The 19061-nt window shown below is 32.6% G+C and overlaps 1 protein-coding gene and 1 long non-coding RNA gene across 2 annotated transcripts; one reads left to right on the top strand and one right to left on the bottom strand.

Annotated features, from left to right (window-relative positions):
- The first annotated feature begins 343 nt into the window (after positions 1-343).
- On the top strand, positions 344-10623 carry LOC149480202 (uncharacterized). The gene is made up of 10 exons (XM_089706427.1): positions 344-534; positions 954-1163; positions 1556-1721; positions 2028-2155; positions 2491-2617; positions 2865-3011; positions 3854-4016; positions 4433-4607; positions 5007-5116; positions 9574-10623. The coding sequence occupies exons 1-10, from the start codon at positions 344-346 to the stop codon at positions 9720-9722; spliced, it is 1566 nt and encodes a 521-aa protein (XP_089562553.1). The 3' UTR covers positions 9723-10623.
- Positions 10624-12713: 2090 nt separating this feature from the next.
- On the bottom strand, positions 12714-16898 carry LOC149480201 (uncharacterized). The gene is made up of 3 exons (XR_016316987.1): positions 16867-16898; positions 13079-13219; positions 12714-12895 (listed from the first exon to the last, which is right to left on the bottom strand). It is a non-coding gene; the product is annotated as an uncharacterized LOC149480201 (long non-coding RNA).
- Between the last annotated feature and the right edge of the window lie 2163 nt (positions 16899-19061).

The raw sequence follows: 19061 nt of genomic DNA, 5'->3' as shown, positions 1-19061 counted from the left end.
CATTGTTCTAGTTTTGCTTTATGAAAAAACATTTAAAAAATAAACAAAAATAAATTACCTACATTACATTAATTTTATATTAAGGTAAGTTTTAAAGATTCATTGATTATCTACTTGATATTTAGTATTATTATGGCAGCCATGTTAATATAGACACAAAAATAAAGAGTTATTTCCCAAGAAATTAAAAAAAATATTATACCTACATTAAAGACAAACTTTACTTGTAAGTAGTAATTATAGTCCCTACAAGTCACCGAAAATATTAACTTTTCAGCACACTTACATAAACTGTGTATTGAACTATATCAATGTATTATTATTTATGTATTACCAAAGAAAAATGAGGACATTAGACCCCGAAAACTGGTACAAAATAAACCAAAGATCTTATCGCAATCTGCCCTTATTTGGGTTACATCCCTCTGCCGGAGAGACGCGGCTCAGAAAGAGCTTTGTAGATGCTGCTAAGGAGTTCTATCGTCATAGTACTTGTGTACGATTGTTGTATAGACAAAGTACAGGACGTTACGGGTAAGGTACTTTGTTTTACTTTGTGTCATTATTTTTTTTTTACGATGCAAAGGAAATGTTTCTGAATCTAATCGTAAAAAAACTTGCATAACTGTGTTGGTACTTGGTATATTATATAAAATAACCAAAAAGCTCTACTTTAGGCTAACTTTTTGGAAATAGATGACAATTTACTCCGTATTTTCGATTCTCGTCAATTATATAGCTAATATTGACGACTACAACTCAACTCAACTCAAACATTCATTTATTCAATTAGACTACTATTTAGTAGCACTTTCGAATCGTCATTACATAGTATTTTTAACATTTACACTTTCCCAAGGCCACCGTTTTTAACTTATTACCCTTAACTTTACACTATTTATAACGTTATAGTTGTGTCAGTGATATGGATGACTACCTAATTAACATTTCAGCTATATCTACACTATCGTCTCTTTCCTATTACTATGCTTCGGTATATACACACTCGTGATAGACGTCGGTCACATGCTCGAAGCGCCGAACATCGAAGTGAGTCCGCACGTGAAGCGGCAGCAGCCAGGGCTCCTGGAGTTCCCGGCCATAGCGCTGTGCAGCTATAATGTGATCAGTCGGAAAGCCACCACCAACTATGCGAAGATACTGTTAGTATTTAAGAAGTCTAGAATTGACTAGGTATAATAAAAAATATTTTAAAGAGGAGAGATTGTTTGTAGCGATTTAATTAAAAAAGATTGGTAGAGACCAATTAAATAATTATAATATCATTTGAAAGCTACAACTTACCACGTGACGTCCTGCACAATGCAGGAATCAATATCATAAGATTTATAGCGTTTATATATTAGATCTACATAGTTATTAATTTGTAACAATACCTAACTATCTAACTCTCTACGAGAGTCGGAAGTTTTTATTATATTTTAACAAAAACACGTAAATTAAGTAAAAGCAATAAATACACGTATAAGACATAAGTGACAGTTAAATAGCCTTAACTTCCCAATTTTGATACGAATTCATTTAAATATTGCAGAAATCAGCGGGATAAAAACAAAACGTTCACTTTAGATGAAATAGAGAGTAACCTGCTTGCGTATGGCGGGCTCGTGAGCCGCACCAAAACTAAGTTCAACATGAACTTCATCAAGTTCCTGGATAGTGTCGACCAGGAGACTAACGTTACCAACATTTTGTTAAAGGTATCCTATCGTTTGCATCAGCGATTGCGAAAAAGGTAGTAGAAATTTAGAAAATAGATAGCAGCACTACACAAAGCTTTTCAAGAGAAATTCCAAAATTATGTTTAACTTTTAAATTTTTGATAGGTTATAGAGGAAAATGATTTTATAGACATCTTATTTGGCGTAAACATCTTTTACATTGAATTTATTAAATTTAAATTTACCATATAATAAGTCGGTAGAGATTAGAAAAAGATAGATTTCAATAAAAAAGGTCCATATTTTAAATTCTACTTTACTATAAACTAATTAATAAATGTACAGTTATCCCCCGACTGCGGCGACATGCTGGTATACTGCGAGTGGAAGAACAAGAGCATCCCGTGCCGACACATCTTCGGCACGCGCATGACGCCGCACGGCTTCTGCTGCCTCATGAACTCCAGATACGCGTCAGCTTTTAGCTATCTAGCTGTTTATATTAACCAACCCTACATTAATATTATAAAGTTAAAGGGGAAGTTATGGTTTGAATTAAAAATTAATTTTAACGTTATATATACAACTTATCACGAGAAACTAATATCAAAAATTTGAAAAAATATTATTTTTGAGGGCAAGCAAATTTGCGTACATTGTCTACATATTATAATAACAAAAGTAGCTATGTCTGTCTGTCTGTCTATTACGCAATCAATCTTAAACCCGAAACACACAGAAGACACCAGTTCAACAATCTAAAGTTTTAATATGTAAGATGTTAGAATTATTTTAATTTTTATTTTAGACCAGAGGATTCGTCAAGAAAACCAATGTATTTACACTCACACAACTACGGCACCGGCCTGCTGGTGGTCGTGCAGGAAGATGTTGATGACTTCATGTTCCTGCGGCGACTGGGCACAGATACTGAAGTAATAGTTTAGATATAATAAATTTATTTAGAAATGATTTTATCCTGGGTAAGACGTTAAGATAAAATGTTTAAATTACTTATATATGATTTTGGAATAATACGTTGGTAATCCTTATTTATTCTACTAAACATAGATACAGGGTTAATGGTTTAGTTAGAGCGTCTTAATTTTTTTTTTTACATTTAACATGAATAATTTTTTGTCATTTTCTTTAATAATTATTACTGTTTCGTTATATTATTAGGTGATAATTTTTGGTGGTAACCAATATCCGATTCAAGACAGTAGCGGCGTGAGGTCATTTCCAGCTCCAAAAAACTATTTGGTCAGCGTCAAACTGAAAACACGGAGACAAGATGTATCAAGTGGCGTCATTTTTGATGAAAATTTGGTATGTGAAACTCGTCTTATTATCTTTTGAGGCTTTTTCGAACCTATATTTTGACATCTGGTTTGGACTTTTTCATCTTTATAATTTTTCCATATAATATAATCATATCTATCTAGGAGAAATAAATACATGTTAGTTATTTTTAATTCGTAGTTTTCAGAAAAAAAATACCTATAGGGAAAATAGTTCGTACATAATTATGCATATAAAGCGTATAATAATTTTAGTTTTTACGTGTGTTATCGTTACAGTTACAGTACGATATTCAAAATAAAATCTATTTAAATTGCCCCGTGCGACGTGAATAATGGAGAAATAAATAGATTAATGAACATGTTTTTGTATTTCTACAATTAGTAAGGGATCAAGTATTCATATGTAAATTTATAAATGTGTAATAAAAGTAAGATCCAGATTTTTTAAATGAGTAAGTAAGCCTAGTAGAATGTAAAGACTTCCTTAGAGCGGCTGCGTGCTACACTTGTCACTATACGTGTCTTTAGAGCGGCTGCCTCTACGTCACTGTCTATATGTCGCAGGCAAATTGTAGATTTTCGCCGTTTACAAACGGCGTCCGTCACTTTACAAACGCACTTTATATGCAGAGAATTTACTTTTTCCAAAATATGTCCACTGAAAAAAAAACATTTGTCAGCCGATTTAGGTTAAGTTAGTGTTTTTTGAAATGTAACTTGTTAAAAAAACACTAACTTAACCTAACCCACCCTCTTATCCAAACCAAAAATTTCTGATTACGAATTCTCTACATGTTACAAAATGCTGAGCGTTTGTAAACAGCGAAATAATACAATTTGCCTGCGACATAATATACATGTCCGTAGAGCGGTTGCCTCGCGCACGGCACCCCCGACCCACTCTGCCTGGTGCGGTGCCGGCGCGGCGCGGCCGAGGCGCTGTGCTCGTGCGTGCTGCCCGCGCTGCTGCCCGCACGCACGCACAAGGTCTGCACGCCCGAGTACTTGAAGTGCATCGTTAAACATCGAGGTGTGCTGTGTTGTTCAAATTATGAGACATTAATCCACCACTATTCCCTTTAAGAAGTGTTAAATTTTGGATATTGCTATTTTATAAATTTACAACGGTTTTGTTACTGGGTACAACTGTATAACTGTACACGAACAAAAAATCTCGGTGCACAGAAGCCGAAGGCCTTATCTTCAAAGTTTATAAATTAATTTTCTAAATATATTTTCCCACGATTATGGGCCACGAAGCATAGCCATTTCTGGAATTATATTATTTATCGAATTAAATTTAATTATAGAATGTTAAGCCTTCTTATCTAATATCGACTAAATACTATAGTTCTACTAAATCGCATAAAAATCCTCTTAGTTAGTTACTTCGTTTAAAAGAAAACAACATTTATTTAAACAAAAATCACATAATCCCCTCCTCAGAGATGTTCCTCCAATACTTCCCCGGCTCCTCCCTGGCGCAGGGAGCGGCGGAGGAGATGTCGGACTCAGTGGACTGCCGGCACTGCCGCCCGCACTGCGCACACACGTACTATGAGGCTGGGCTCACCAGGCAGAGGGTGGACACAGGGGAGAGATACTTTTTGGATAACTACACGTATGTTAGAAATAACAGTTTAATACAATTTTCAGTCCTAAAGTTATTAATTCATCTGACTCTATTTTGCTGCTGTAGAAAATATATGATGAGGAGATGGATTATTTATTATTGATGTGATATTAAAACTCCGACAAGGATCGGCAAGATACCTACTTTGCTCTCTCATTTTGTCTTATTAAAAAAATTAAACCTTTCCTAGCCATACAAAGAACAAACCATTAAATTATTTAAAGTTAAAAGTATTACATATTACTAAGGTAAACTTAATTGTGAATTAATAATATAATCGACACTGAATTTAGTTTAATATTCTTATTTATAAATATTGATTAAGTATTCACTGTTTTAAAATCTCATCATTAGTAATTTCACTAATTACATTTATTTTGTTTCCAGTAAGAAACTAGTAAATTATCCAAACTCGACAATGGTCCACATTTACTTCGCGTCAGACCGACAAGAGTTCTACAGCGTTGGAGTTACTTACCGCTGGTTCGACTTTGCAAGTAAATTTCTTTTGTATAGCATAATTATTCATCCAAAAATATTTTTAAATTGCTTAGGACATGAATAGTTTTTGTAAAATAACGTTTTTATGATTAGATTAGTTTATAAATTTAAATTTCAAACTAAGATTTCAAATCCATACTAATATTATAAATGCGAAAGTAACTCTGTCTGTCTGTCTGTTACTCAATCACGCCTTAACTACTGAACCAATTTGCATGAAATTTGGTATAGAGATATTTTGATACCCGAGAAAGGACATAGGCCACTTTTTATTGCGAAATATGTACAAAAATATTATGTAGTAGTTAATAATATCAAATCTTTTTTATTTCTTACTTTTCCGTTTTTGAAGTCGGTTGTTTTTAACGCAGTTATTTTTATTTAATACTTTTTAGTGTATTTTTCAACACGAATCAAACGAGCCCAAACTCGATAAAGTTGAGTCAATATATTACTGAGTTCCTATGGCCACCTTCCGATTCCATCATCAAATCAGCTTCATATCATGATAATGTTTCATCGCTATAAAATTTACATACGTATATACAAAATTTCAGCTCAATCGGTTACCGGGAAGTGAATCAAAGTTGCTTGCTACATATCAACTTAGTCATCGAGTACAAACAAAAATACTCATAAAATAAAAACTACTGGGCCTATCCGAAAAAACATACGGTGTACGGTGCACATACATAAAAAAATATATACCGGCCGAATTGATAACCGCATAAAATCGCATGGAGAGCTTAATTTTCATTAAAGGCTCTAATCGCACGGAAAGCTAAATTTTCACAAAAAAGCTCTAATCGCACGGAGAGCTTAATTTTTACAAAAAACTCTCATCGCACGGAGAACTTAATTTTCACAAAAAGCTTAAATCGCACGGAAAGCTTAATTTTCACTAAAAGCTCTAATCGCACGGAGAGCTTAATTTTCGCAAAAAGCACTAATCGTACGGAAAGCTTAATTTTCACAAAAAGCTCTAATCGCACGGAGAGCTTAATTTTCACAAAAAAGCTCTAATCGCATGGAGAGCTTAATTTTCATAAAAAGCTCTAATCGCACGGAAAGCTTTATATTCACAAAAAGCTCTTTTCGCACGGAAAGCTTAATTTTCACAAAAAAGCTCTAATCGCATGGAGAGCTTAATTTTCACAAAAAGCTCTAATCAAATGAAAAGCTTAATTTTCACAAGAAGCTCAAATCACACAGAGAGCTTAATTTTCACAAGAAGCTCTAATCACACGGAGAGCTTAATTTTTATAAAAAGCTCTAATCGCACGGAAAGCTTAATATTAACTAAAAACTAATCGCATGGAGAGCTTAATTTTCATTAAAGGCTCTAATCGCACGGAGCTTAATTTTCACAAAAAGCTCTAATCGCACGGAGAGCTTAATTTTCACAAAAACTTCTAATCACATGGAGAGCTTCATTTTCACAAAAAGCTCATATCGCACGGAAAGCTTAATTTCACAAAAAGCTCTCATCGCACGGAGAGCTTAATTTTCACAAGGAGCTCTAATCCCATGGAGAGCTTAATTTTCACAAAAAGCTCTATTCGCACGGAAAGCTTAATTTTCACAAAAAGCTCTAATCGCACGGAGAGCTTAATTTTCACAAGGAGCTCTTATCCCATGGAGAGCTTAATTTTCACAAAAAGCTCTAATCGCACAGAGAGCTTAATTTTCACAAAAAGCTCTCATCGCACGGAGAGCTTATTTTTCACAAAAAACTAATCGCACGGAAAGCTTAATTTTCATAAAAAGCTCTAATCGCACGGAGAGCTTAATTTTCACAAAAAGCTCTAATCGCACGGAGAGCTTAATTTTCACAAAAAGCTCTAATCGCATGGAGAGCTTAATTTTCACAAAAAGCTCTAATCGCATGGAGAGCTTAATTTTCACAAAAAACTAATCGCACGGAGAGCTTAATTTTCACAAAAAACTCATCGCACGAAGAGCTTAATTTTCATAAAAAGCTCTTATCGCACGGAGAGCTTAATTTTCACAAAAAGCTCTTAACGCATGGAGAGCTTAATTTTCACAAAAAGCTCTAATCGCACGGAGAGCTAAATTTTCACAAAAAGCTCAAATCGCACGGAGAGCTTAATTTTCACAAAAAGCTCTAATCGCGTGGAGAGCTTAATTTTCACAAAAAGCTCTAATCGCATGGAGAGCTTAATTTTCACAAAAAACTAATCGCACGGAGAGCTTAATTTTCACAAAAAACTCATCGCACGAAGAGCTTAATTTTCACAAAAAGCTCTCATCGCACGGAGAGCTTATTTTTCACAAAAAACTAATCGCACGGAAAGCTTAATTTTCATAAAAAGCTCTAATCGCACGGAGAGCTTAATTTTCACAAAAAGCTCTAATCACACGGAGAGCTTAATTTTCACAAAAAGCTCTAATCGCATGGAGAGCTTAATTTTCACAAAAAGCTCTAATCGCATGGAGAGCTTAATTTTCACAAAAAACTAATCGCACGGAGAGCTTAATTTTCACAAAAAGCTCTCATCGCACGGAGAGCTTAATTTTCACAAAAAGCTCTAATCGCACGGAGAGCTTAATTTTCACAAAAAAGCTCTAATCGCATGGAGAGCTTAATTTTCATAATAAGCTCTAATCGCACGGAAAGCTTTATATTCACAAAAAGCTCTATTCACACGGAAAGCTTAATTTTCACAAAAAAGCTCTAATCGCATGGAGAGCTTAATTTTCACAAAAAGCTCTAATCAAATGGAAAGCATAATTTTCACAAAAAGCTCTAATCGCACGGAGAGCTTAATTTTCACAAAAAACTCATCGCATGGAGAGCTTAATTTTCTCAAAAAGCTCTAATCGCATGGAGAGCTTAATTTTCACAAAAAGCTCTTATCGCACGGAGAGCTTAATTTTCACAAAAAACTCATCGCACGGAGAGCTTAATTTTCACAAAAAGCTCTCATCGCGCGGAGAGCTTAATTTTCACAAAAAACTAATCGCACGGAAAGCTTAATTTTCACAAAAAACTAATTGCACGGAAAGCTTAATTTTCATAAAAAGCTCTAATCGCACGGAGAGCTTTATTTTCACAAAAAGCTCTTAACGCATGGAGAGCTTAATTTTCACAAAAAGCTCTAATCGCACGGAGAGCTTAATTTTCACAAAAAGCTCTAAACGCATGGAGAGCTTAATTTTCACAAAAAGCTCTCATCGCACGGAGAGCTTATTTTTCACAAAAAACTAATCGCACGGAAAGCTTAATTTTCATAAAAAGCTCTAATCGCACGGAGCGCTTAATTTTCACAAAAAGCTCTAATCGCATGGAGAGCTTTATTTTCACAAAAAGCTCTAATCGCATGGAGAGCTTAATTTTCACAAAAAACTCTAATCGCACGGAGAGCTTAATTTTCACAAAAAACTAATCGCACGAAGAGCTTAATTTTCACAAAAAGCTCTAATCGCATGGAGAGTTTAATTTTCACAAAAAGCTCTAATTGCACGGGGAGCTTAATTTTTCACAAAAAGCTCTATTCGCACGGAAAGCTAAACTTTCACAAAAAAGCTCTTATCGCACGGAGAGCTTAATTTTCACAAAAAGCTCTAATCGCATGGAGAGCTTAATTTTCACAAAAAGCTCTATTCACACGGAAAGCTAAATTTTCACAAAAAAAGCTCTTAATCGCACGGAGAGTTTAATTGTCACAAAAAGCTCTAATCGCACGGAGAGTTTAATTTTCACAAAAGCTCTAATCGCACGGAGAGCTTAATTTTCACAAAAATCTCTAATCGCACGCAGAGCTTAATTTTCATTAAAGGCTCTTATCGCACGGAGAGCTTAATTTTCACAAGAAGCTCTAATCACACGGAGAGCTTAATTTTCATAAAAAGCTCTAATCGCACGGAAACTTAATATTCACTAATAAAAATAACTGCGATATAAACAACCGACTTCAAAAACGGAAAAGTAAGAAATAAAAAAGATTTGACATTATTATTTACTACATATTATTTATATTATGTGCTATTTATTAAAAAGGTTTGATGTCGGTGCACGGGCTTAATACTAAGTGCTTAATGTTCGGCACCAACTTCAAACCTATTTAATAAATAGCACATCCATACTAATATTATAAATGCGAAAGTAACTCTGTCTGTCTGTCTGTTACTCAATCACGCCTTAACTACTGAACCAATTTGCATGAAATTTGGTATAGAGATATTTTGATACCCGAGAAAGGACATAGGCCACTTTTTATTGCGAAATATGTACCACGGGCGAAGCCGGGGCGGACCGCTAGTATTTTATTAATTTTTAAAATTGATCTCATCGATTTGTTTTCTTTCCTTAACTTCTTACTAGATGGCGCTATTATAAAATACCAATAAATCTTAAAATAATTTTCTAGTGTAAAATCTCTATACATTATGTATACTCTATATATTATGTATACCTGTCTTAATTTTCCAGTATACATAAGCAACCACTGGATGACAATAGTGGGGATGGGTTTAACAAATTTCTGGGAAGTGATCTATTTCACCACATTCCGGTGGTATCACCACTATCAACGACGCAAGGAATCCATGGAAACGACTTATGCTTTTAAACATTTATAATTTCAGTTCAAATCATTGAGATATATACATATGGAAACGACACCGCATAAATCACTTATGTTCCGCTCAACATAAGCCATATGGCTTAACTGCACGCTCATTTTTTATTTGTTTTAAAGTGAAACGCATCAAATATGCCTTCGTGTGTGTTACGATATTGCACAAATAATACGGAAAAGTGACTTACACATAACTTTTCATCGGTAAGTACCTAACTAGATAATAATTTTTAAAACTTAGAGCAAAAAATGGCGCACAGACTTTGTTCGTGGTGTCTCCTCCATACGTATTATCTCAACGGTTCAAATATAGCTTTTTTATGATTAAAGATCGATTTGTTAAATAGGTAGGTAATAATATAAGATATTATTTGTAAAATATAAAAAAAATCTTGTAAAGGAAATAACTATTAAATGCTTCAAAATTTTGAGTTTGTGAAATGCGTTTCAAATTAGAATATGCCATGATAGACCCGGGCCGCGCCATGTTGTGACGTCATTTCTGTCATGAAAATTATGTACGTGCTTGTGTACGTGTAATGTGTATATGATTCATTTAAATAATGCGTACCTTAATGAATAGTTTTAATAATAAGTTAAACAATTCACAAAAAAAAAAGAAAAAAAAATGTTTTTGTTGCTGTCCATACTTTACTATCTAACTTTGACAGATCAAGGTTATTGACGCGTATATTCTTATTTGAAACGCATTGTATATGGCTTGGTATACTCATTGAGAGGATTAATTATTTCTGCCTTTCAAAATAACAACATAATGATCCTCATTATTTCCAATAAAAGGTTTATAAAATGTTATAACGTCTACTAGTGATTGCTGATAATAAATAATAAGTTTTACATGAAATAAATTGATTACGAACTTTGACCATTACAAATGTGGTCAGGGCCTGTATAATGTAGGTACTTGAAAATCTAAGGTCTTCAATTTAATTTGCGAAATAGGTATCGAAAACAAGAATAAATAAGCGCAAAGTAATAAAATTGTCAAGTAATTTGAACAAAAATATATGTATCAGACTATAAAGTTGTTTTCCTTGACTTACCCATGCTTTCTTCCGCGTGCAAACTATTTCTCCTCAACACAAGATAGGTATATAGTAATGTTTCTACAAATTCGAGAAGATTCGACAAATATTCCATCAATGTTGTTTTTATAACACTTTTAGGCAGAAAATCCAAAACTAATATTTTTCATTTTGAGAAAGTTTCAAATACTAACTTACGTAGTTACATATTTAAAATAGGAGAGTAATCAACTTAATTTGCTTAGTTTGTCAATGCAATGGTCAAATTAATTCATATTTGAACTGCAAATTAATGGATAAAGCTGTTTGTTTATCACCATTGTCACAAGTTTAAACAGAATTAAGGCCACGTTAAAATACCATATTGCAAAAATTGTTGATGATGCAAGTTCGTCTATAAGTACCTACCGTATTATTTTACCTACTTGTTCTTGGCTGTGAAGCGTATTTACAAACTATACATAGCCAGAACGCAACCATAGGAAACTGCTCGTGTATACTTTGTAATGCTGTTTTTAAGTTTGTTATTACAAAATATACACGAATTTTGCGTACTGATCGTGTATACTTTGTAACGCGGATGCTTGCTTCTTCTTTCCAAACTATACACGATCAGTACGTAAAATATACCTACTACACCACTTACGCTTGAGCGAAATAATAAATAGGCGTAGGCAATCAAAGACTTGTACAGCTATATCTATCTACTTTTATTCTTCTTGATTGATTCAGTAAAATATGGAATATAAATATTATTAGGTTAGCTTAGAAAAATAAATAGGTAACAGATATAAGGGTTACCTATGGGTTAGGTTAGGTTCGTGTTTTTTTTTAACTACACAAAAATAGCCGTCGCCTCGCAACCGTCTTCTTCTGGACTTATTAGATTCAATCTTACATTTTAGCACTATTGTCAATTGTAAGTCGTGCAGTATAGTCGGGAACGAAGACACAAGCATCCTTGATACAAAAAATATACGATCAGTACGCAACATTACATACACAATACACATGCATATTAATAATAGATTTCAAAATAATTTGGAAAATCCAAAAGTGCACGCCTCATAATTTTTTTTTAATAATTATTTATTAATTATTATTTTTGTTTATTTAATAACAATTAAACCACATCGAATCAGACCCTGAAAAATGAAAGGGTTCTATTCCTGAGCATACTCAAGCGTAAGAGAAAAAAAAAGACTCGATTAGTAAAGTATTTCGGTCGCTATCGTGTTAACAAGAAAAAGGATCCGCACATACAGACACACGGACGTCCAAGACAGAACTTTTTTAAACTGTTTTTTATCTAGTTTAAATAACAAAAATGACATCAAAAATATCATGAACGTTAAAAATAGTGTTTTTTCTTAATATGTGTGTGTATGTATTATCTTACAAGTGCAATGTATGATACATAAAGACATTTTAAGTTTGAAAAATCAGATGTTTTGCGCGAAGTGACAGTAGTACCCACCTCAACGCTTCGCTTATGAGGCGTGCAAAAGCAATACAATAATATAAGCGCGAGCAATGGAAAGACGCCGCGCTTACTCCGAAACACACGATTAGTCCGCATGCGTACTGGCGCTGTATATTTTGGAGCGCTATTCTTACTTACTTCACTACAAAGTATACGCGAGTACTTGCGTACTGCTGTTGTATAGATTGGAAGAACTTTGTGAAAAAGTTATTTCCAAACTATACGTGATTAGTTTCACACCGTTGCGTACTGGCCTTGTATAGTTTGGAAAGACGCGGCTGTGAATTAGTTCTTAAGACATTCATTAGGATTTATGTACATACTCTAATTTCGATTTGATGAAATATAATATTTTTATGAATATTTTGTGTTAAGTAATGTTTGTTTGTTTTAATTACAATTTTTAAATACGTATGTTAGCAGGATAAAGTAAGGATATCAAAAACAGACAATTTGCACACGTTATATCTAACCCTTATTTATTCACATACAAAAAATACGAAAGTCGCTTGTAATTAATTATAATAACCCATTACAAAATATTATCCATTAGTTGAACTGCACGGGGTCTTGGGGCACTTCCGTTGTGGTAGTGGTGCCTATGGTGGTCCCCTTCGAACCGTCGCCGATTATCGATGGAATCACCTGCAATAAAGTCAAATTAAATATCATCAATATGAGGATGGGCGATATGTATGTTTATTTAAATTATTGTTTAAATATTATAATTTTGGTGAAGTTTTTTTACAAACTAAATCCGAACACAATTTATCTTCCCCTTCCTCTACCCTCACCACACATACAACAAACATTTACCTATCCCACTACCTGTTCTCCGATCATGACGAGGACCTGTGCGACCTTCTTCAGCGCCTCCAGGTCCTGCAGCGTGGGCAGGAGCCGCTCCGGGGCGTCTGGCCGCGCGTGCGCCCGGGGCAGACCGGGCAAGCGGTCAGACTCGTGGGGCAACTGGGAAGTTTATTATTTTTAAGAATGAAAAAGATTATTAAGATTAAGAGAACAGACTGTAAATGTTATCAAATAAAAAATCAGGTGGCTTTTTGGTTTTCTACTTACTGAATTAGTTTATTCTTGATTCGGAATATTGTTTCTCTGGACAATAATTAACATCAAAATACGTGTTTATGAACTTATGTATGATATTATGTATGAACTTATGTGCTATATTAATATTAAGGTTATTTCAACACGCAACTTTTACTTAATTTGCATTCTTTTCTTTCTTTAATAATACAGGAATTATATTTTACTATAATATAAACACGTAAAATATATTTATTCTAAGAAAATATTTAGGTTACCTTAAATTAAATCAAAATAAAAACATAAAATTCTCAAAGGTTCAAAACAACTTACAGAGAATGTCTGGACGGTCGTAACAATGAATGCAAATAAAAGAAAACATTTGGAAAACTTTAACATTCTTCTAAGAAATGGCAAAAAAATATTTCAAGCAACCTTTATAAATGTAGAAGACATGCAATCGGTTTGTATATACAGAAAGAATAATTTGTCTTATATTGTAGATTTATATATTTTTTAAAAACAAGAATAACATACGTTCAGGTACAAGAAAAGCGTAATATTTTAAATTTGAATGAAAATGTAAAAATGAATGTCTTAAAGTACCTACTGTGACAAAGATTTAAACGATTATAGAGCGGCTCACTTTTCAATCGAAAAAAAAAAACATATGATAGAGTTCTTATTATAATAATCGCTAAAACTAGACACTTAGACACACTAAACATGTCATAGTACTTACTTAAAAACATTTTTACAAAATTATGTTATATTTTCTCGATAAGCACCTAAAGTCATAATACATCAAGCGAACCCCGGTGCGTGCTACTAGCTCATTCGGTTATCTCCAGCTGACGTGCAGGAACTGCTCAAATAACAATTTTGTTGATATCAACGATTATCCGCAATTTTATTGTATCTAAGTACTAAGTAGCCTCGAAGAACACTAGGGACACGCTAATAAGTTGTACATAAATCTAGACGTTTTGATTGATAGCACAAAGCATTAATAAATAATAACTTTAAAATCTAAACCAAATTTGATGATTTTGTTTGATTTTTAATATTATTCATACATGATACTATCGATCGATATTGTTTTTATAGTGTTAAAGAATACCTAAACTCGTAATTAACATTGTCTACTTGCGTCTTAATATGTATTAATTTTGTAATAATGTATGTAATTTTTGTAATGAATATGAATGAATTGTGAAATATTAATAATAATAATGTGAATGAATAACAAATGAATTGATCTTAATAAAATAAAATTAAGAAGACATAATATAAAATGTATATCTAATGAAAAATGTATTTGCATGCCGTTGAATAACGGCTAAACATGCTGAAATAATGTATCTTATTCTTAACACCTATGTATACCATGTTTACTTGCAAATAAATGATTTATTTATTTCATACATTTTTTACTGTAGTGAGACTAACTAACGCGTCTTGTGTTCCTTGACACATTAATTAGTTCATTGATTACTTACTTTTATAAAACGGGCTGATTCATTTCACATTACTTTTGATAAAGAATTCATAAATCTATATATCCTAATAGAATACCCACTCACTCTTGACCTAAAATAATCACTGAATGCTATAAATATTGGGGGTTCGTGTGCAATCCCGTGACACCGGTTCAATATTTTATTTTGGTTATTATTAATAGATTTTCCATATTTAAATAATTTATTATGCTCTATGATAGAGTCTATCGAGATTCTACTACGGTTTACACTGAATATCCAAACTACATTTTCCGGTTAAAAAAACCGCATCTTTTAAAACTTCACAGAATTGAGGATATTAAATTGAATTTTACAATCATCAAACAGACTTATAAAGGACAAGGTTCTAATACAAATTAGAATAGGTATATTCTGCGGGCGCCCAAAGCATGTAAAAAATAGATGTCTCTTTTTGGAAGCTAATCACGATCACAAACAACATCATAACACGTAATATTCTTTGTGTAAACCCTATAATATGTAGATTTATTGCCCGCATAATATGGCCATTATAGAAGAATCGTTTTATTATAATATTCGGAAGTACGTCCATCGCACAAGGCTCGCTTGTAAATTGCCCAATCGGAGCGACCTCGCCACGAGCATTAGGATTGCATCTGTTATTGTTATTTACTTCTAAGTTCACTCCAATGTCGAGTGGGATCTTGATAAACATTTAACACTCATACATCGTACATAAACTATAAACTGCTAAGTAGTCGTTGACCGCAATTTCGTGTGCGTGGAGTAAAATTTATATGCGTGACAACAGAAAAACGCTCGAGTTTTTCTCGATGCTATAAACTGGCTCTATCATCATCTAAAACATTTTCATTCCATTTCATTCCAGTGAAAAATTCATCTTAATGTCTATTCGTTTACTCGTTCGTTTATTAGTAGAGATTACCTTCTAATAAAACAAATGAATTCATTTTTTTATTACGAAAGCTTTGTTTATTAATAACACAATAGATATATTATTCATGATCGTAAAGGTTATAGACATTTCCATTTTAAATAAAATGTATAATTTAATATTTGTACATGTACATATTGTAATTGCGTGCGCGATCGAAGGATTTGGCCTTAACCGTCGTTTGAACGATTCACAAAACACGCCTCCGACATTGAACTTTACGCTTAGCAATAATTTTAGTTCTTCAAATGTTCAATAATAATCGATACAATCATTTGGTACACGGCATTAATAGTTACATTAGATGTAAATGCAAATCTTTAACTAAGGTCAAGAACATTTTAGATGTTTTTCTTTTACTACGATTACATCGTGAATTATAAGTAAGTGGGTAGTTATTGATTATTATTTTTAAATCACGTTTCTAAGCTTACAAAATATTATTTTATTAAATCACTAAATGGTAAGTAAATATATAAGTAAATATATATTGTAAATGAATATTGACGCGTGTAAATAGGGGGTGGAAAATGCATGGACTTTACGCTACAATGTATCGAAGCTGCGGGTTGAAAGCAATTAGTTTTTTTTTAAGAATTGAAAACCCGTATAATTATATTGTACTTGTATAATATGAATAAAATAATTATACAGTAATTTATCACTTGTGTCTCTGATAATCAGCGCTACGCGGTCACCAAGCAATTACCTAGTTAATTTGCACAAAAACTCTACCACACCTTCAAGTTTCAAGTTTTTGTGAATAAAATAATGGCAAAATATTAAGTTGGTGCAAAAACATAGGTATTATAATAATTTGATAATAACATTTTTTTCTCTATTCACATTTTTTGTTTTATATTGTTGAATTCTTTTTTCTGATGATGTTTTTCAAAACTCATGATATGATTTGTTTATCTAATCTGTGTCTATCTTAAAATTACAAGTGCCTATGTAATATACCTATTTGAAAATATACGTAAAAGGTGTTAATTAAGCCATCAGGAACATTATCAACATGCCTAAATAGAATATCAAAAGATTCTACGCATTATGTGATAATGCCCATTTCAAATTCACCATTTCGTCACAATGCAGAGCGTGTCATACATGTTACTACCGACTACCGACCTCACCTGCCTCTGGATACGTCACTGCTATTTTTTCGTAATTCACTGGATTCTCCATAAATTATGAGATGATTATATGATGCCCATGAAGGTCTGAGCCCTGAGGGTCTTGTGAAACAAAATAACTATCTAAGTAATTGAGGCCAATACCTTGATAGCATCGAAATAGTTTACTGATTTTATCGAACTAAAAATATTTGTGAACTATTGTTTTTGAGTTCGCTTAATGAGGTATTTATAGAAAGAAAATCGCGATACAATCTTCCTATTGTATTTAATTAGGCCAAGAGCAAATTTAGTACAATTAGTATTTAGTAGCAATTAGGTATTATTTTTGGTAAATGGTATGCTTTAATAAATATGTAATTGAAATACTATACTCATATCATAACAAATAGGAGGCAATCCATTTAGAAGTAGCTAAATCAAGTAAAATGTATTATTCCAGAAGGTCTCTCATACATAGAATATCAATTTGTATTTAGTTAATTACATTTTCGAGTTCGTCGCACTAGCGAAGGAACAAAAACTTTTGTGTAGTAACTTTTGTATAGTATCATAATAACGGTTTATTTTTTGCTACATAAAATTATTATAATGACTTTATTCCAATTATTATTCATTCACTTATGTACTTAGGTACTTTAAAATACATACATACTAATTCGTACTATAACAGGGGATTTGGAAAAGATAAATCAAGTTTTGCATATTAAATGATAATCACATGATAATATGTATAGCATTATGAATCGACGAGGATTGCAAATCGCTGACCTTACCCGCATATTTAGCATAAATTTAAAACTTGTTTTATTTCCGGAAGTGCATCTGTTTAGAATCCTTGGATTAATACAAAATAACATTCTATTAACATTTAATTGCCCGCGGAAGCTTCGCATGTATTATTTATAATATGTTTGTTCCTGATTTTGTCATCTCCATTAGTTTTTAGATTAATATAATTATTTAACTATCAACTTAATTACTATTTTGTACCTAGTTTATCGAATACTTACATTTATAAGTTGAACTTTTAATACCTTTTATGGGGATTATACATAATATAAGTATCCCATGTGTTAATCTTATTACTTAGTTTTACCAAAATCCGATTAACCTTTTTTGCTTGATTGAGTTACAAACACGAGCATTGTAATAATATGTACAGTTTAACTTTTATTATTTTTCCGTGACGCCTAGCACAAATAGCATTAAGTACTAGTACTTTAATAAGGCTTCTAAAAATATGAATAATTATATGTATTCATATTTTTTACTTGATATCCTTTTCAGCATGCAGCTGTTATTACAATTTAAAATGCAGATATAATAAAAACAACGTTTACCTATATTGTGATAACCGGATAGATACTGTTTGTGGATCAATCAACCCTCGGGGCTTAAGAACTGCCGTAAATGGAGTTAACGATATTAAGGTTAATCATCATCTTATCGAAGGAAATAATTATTTGCTAAAAAGGACTGAATTTAATGTGTGTATAATTATGTTCTTTTTTGTAATCACATATCTAGAATTTTTATATTCACCAAATATAGAGCCTTCGATTTTGATCCTTAAATAGTCCTAATTATAAACAATATTCTAATCATCTAATTAATGTGATAGCTTATATGGATAGTTCATAGATGTAATGTAGGTACCTTCTCTTCCACGAAAAACTTCTAGGATCGGTGTGAAAGATTGATTATATTTCGGGATATCACATAGGACAGTTTTTATTCGGGTACCATGTGTGATGTGAGTGAAGAAGGTAGTACCATATGCTTCTTATTTTCATCCTGACCTGACCTAGAATAATAATTCTGTTCGTATTTAAACTAGATACAACTAATCTATATTGAATTGTGATACATAATGCGCAGAAGTCAGAACGTCTGAACCAATTCATTTTTGATGAGATTTTACGTCATCTAAAATATACGTATCTTTTAGTAGCCATAACCAAAACTTTATCAGACATCCGTTATTAATTAGTTTTAAACGACACATTTAATTAATTTTATCTCGTATTCGTAGACCTTTATCTGTGCCTTTATTTTGCTACCAATCTATTGTTTATCAATTGCATTCGTGATTCTAAGAAACGAATTATTTTCAGTGGTCGTAAATAATTATACATTAGGTATTGTTGTCTACTAGCTTCTGTGGTATTAGCGTGTGAAGATCAAGGCCTGTG

Source organism: Colias philodice, chromosome 18 (assembly GCF_061535455.1).
Source record: "Colias philodice isolate Cphi_HAF_F1 chromosome 18, ilColPhil1 Martin Lab GWU primary, whole genome shotgun sequence".
Classification (NCBI taxonomy): domain Eukaryota; kingdom Metazoa; phylum Arthropoda; class Insecta; order Lepidoptera; family Pieridae; genus Colias; species Colias philodice.
The sequence above is the reverse complement of the archived record's forward strand: the minus strand, read 5'-3'. Positions and strand labels throughout refer to the sequence as shown.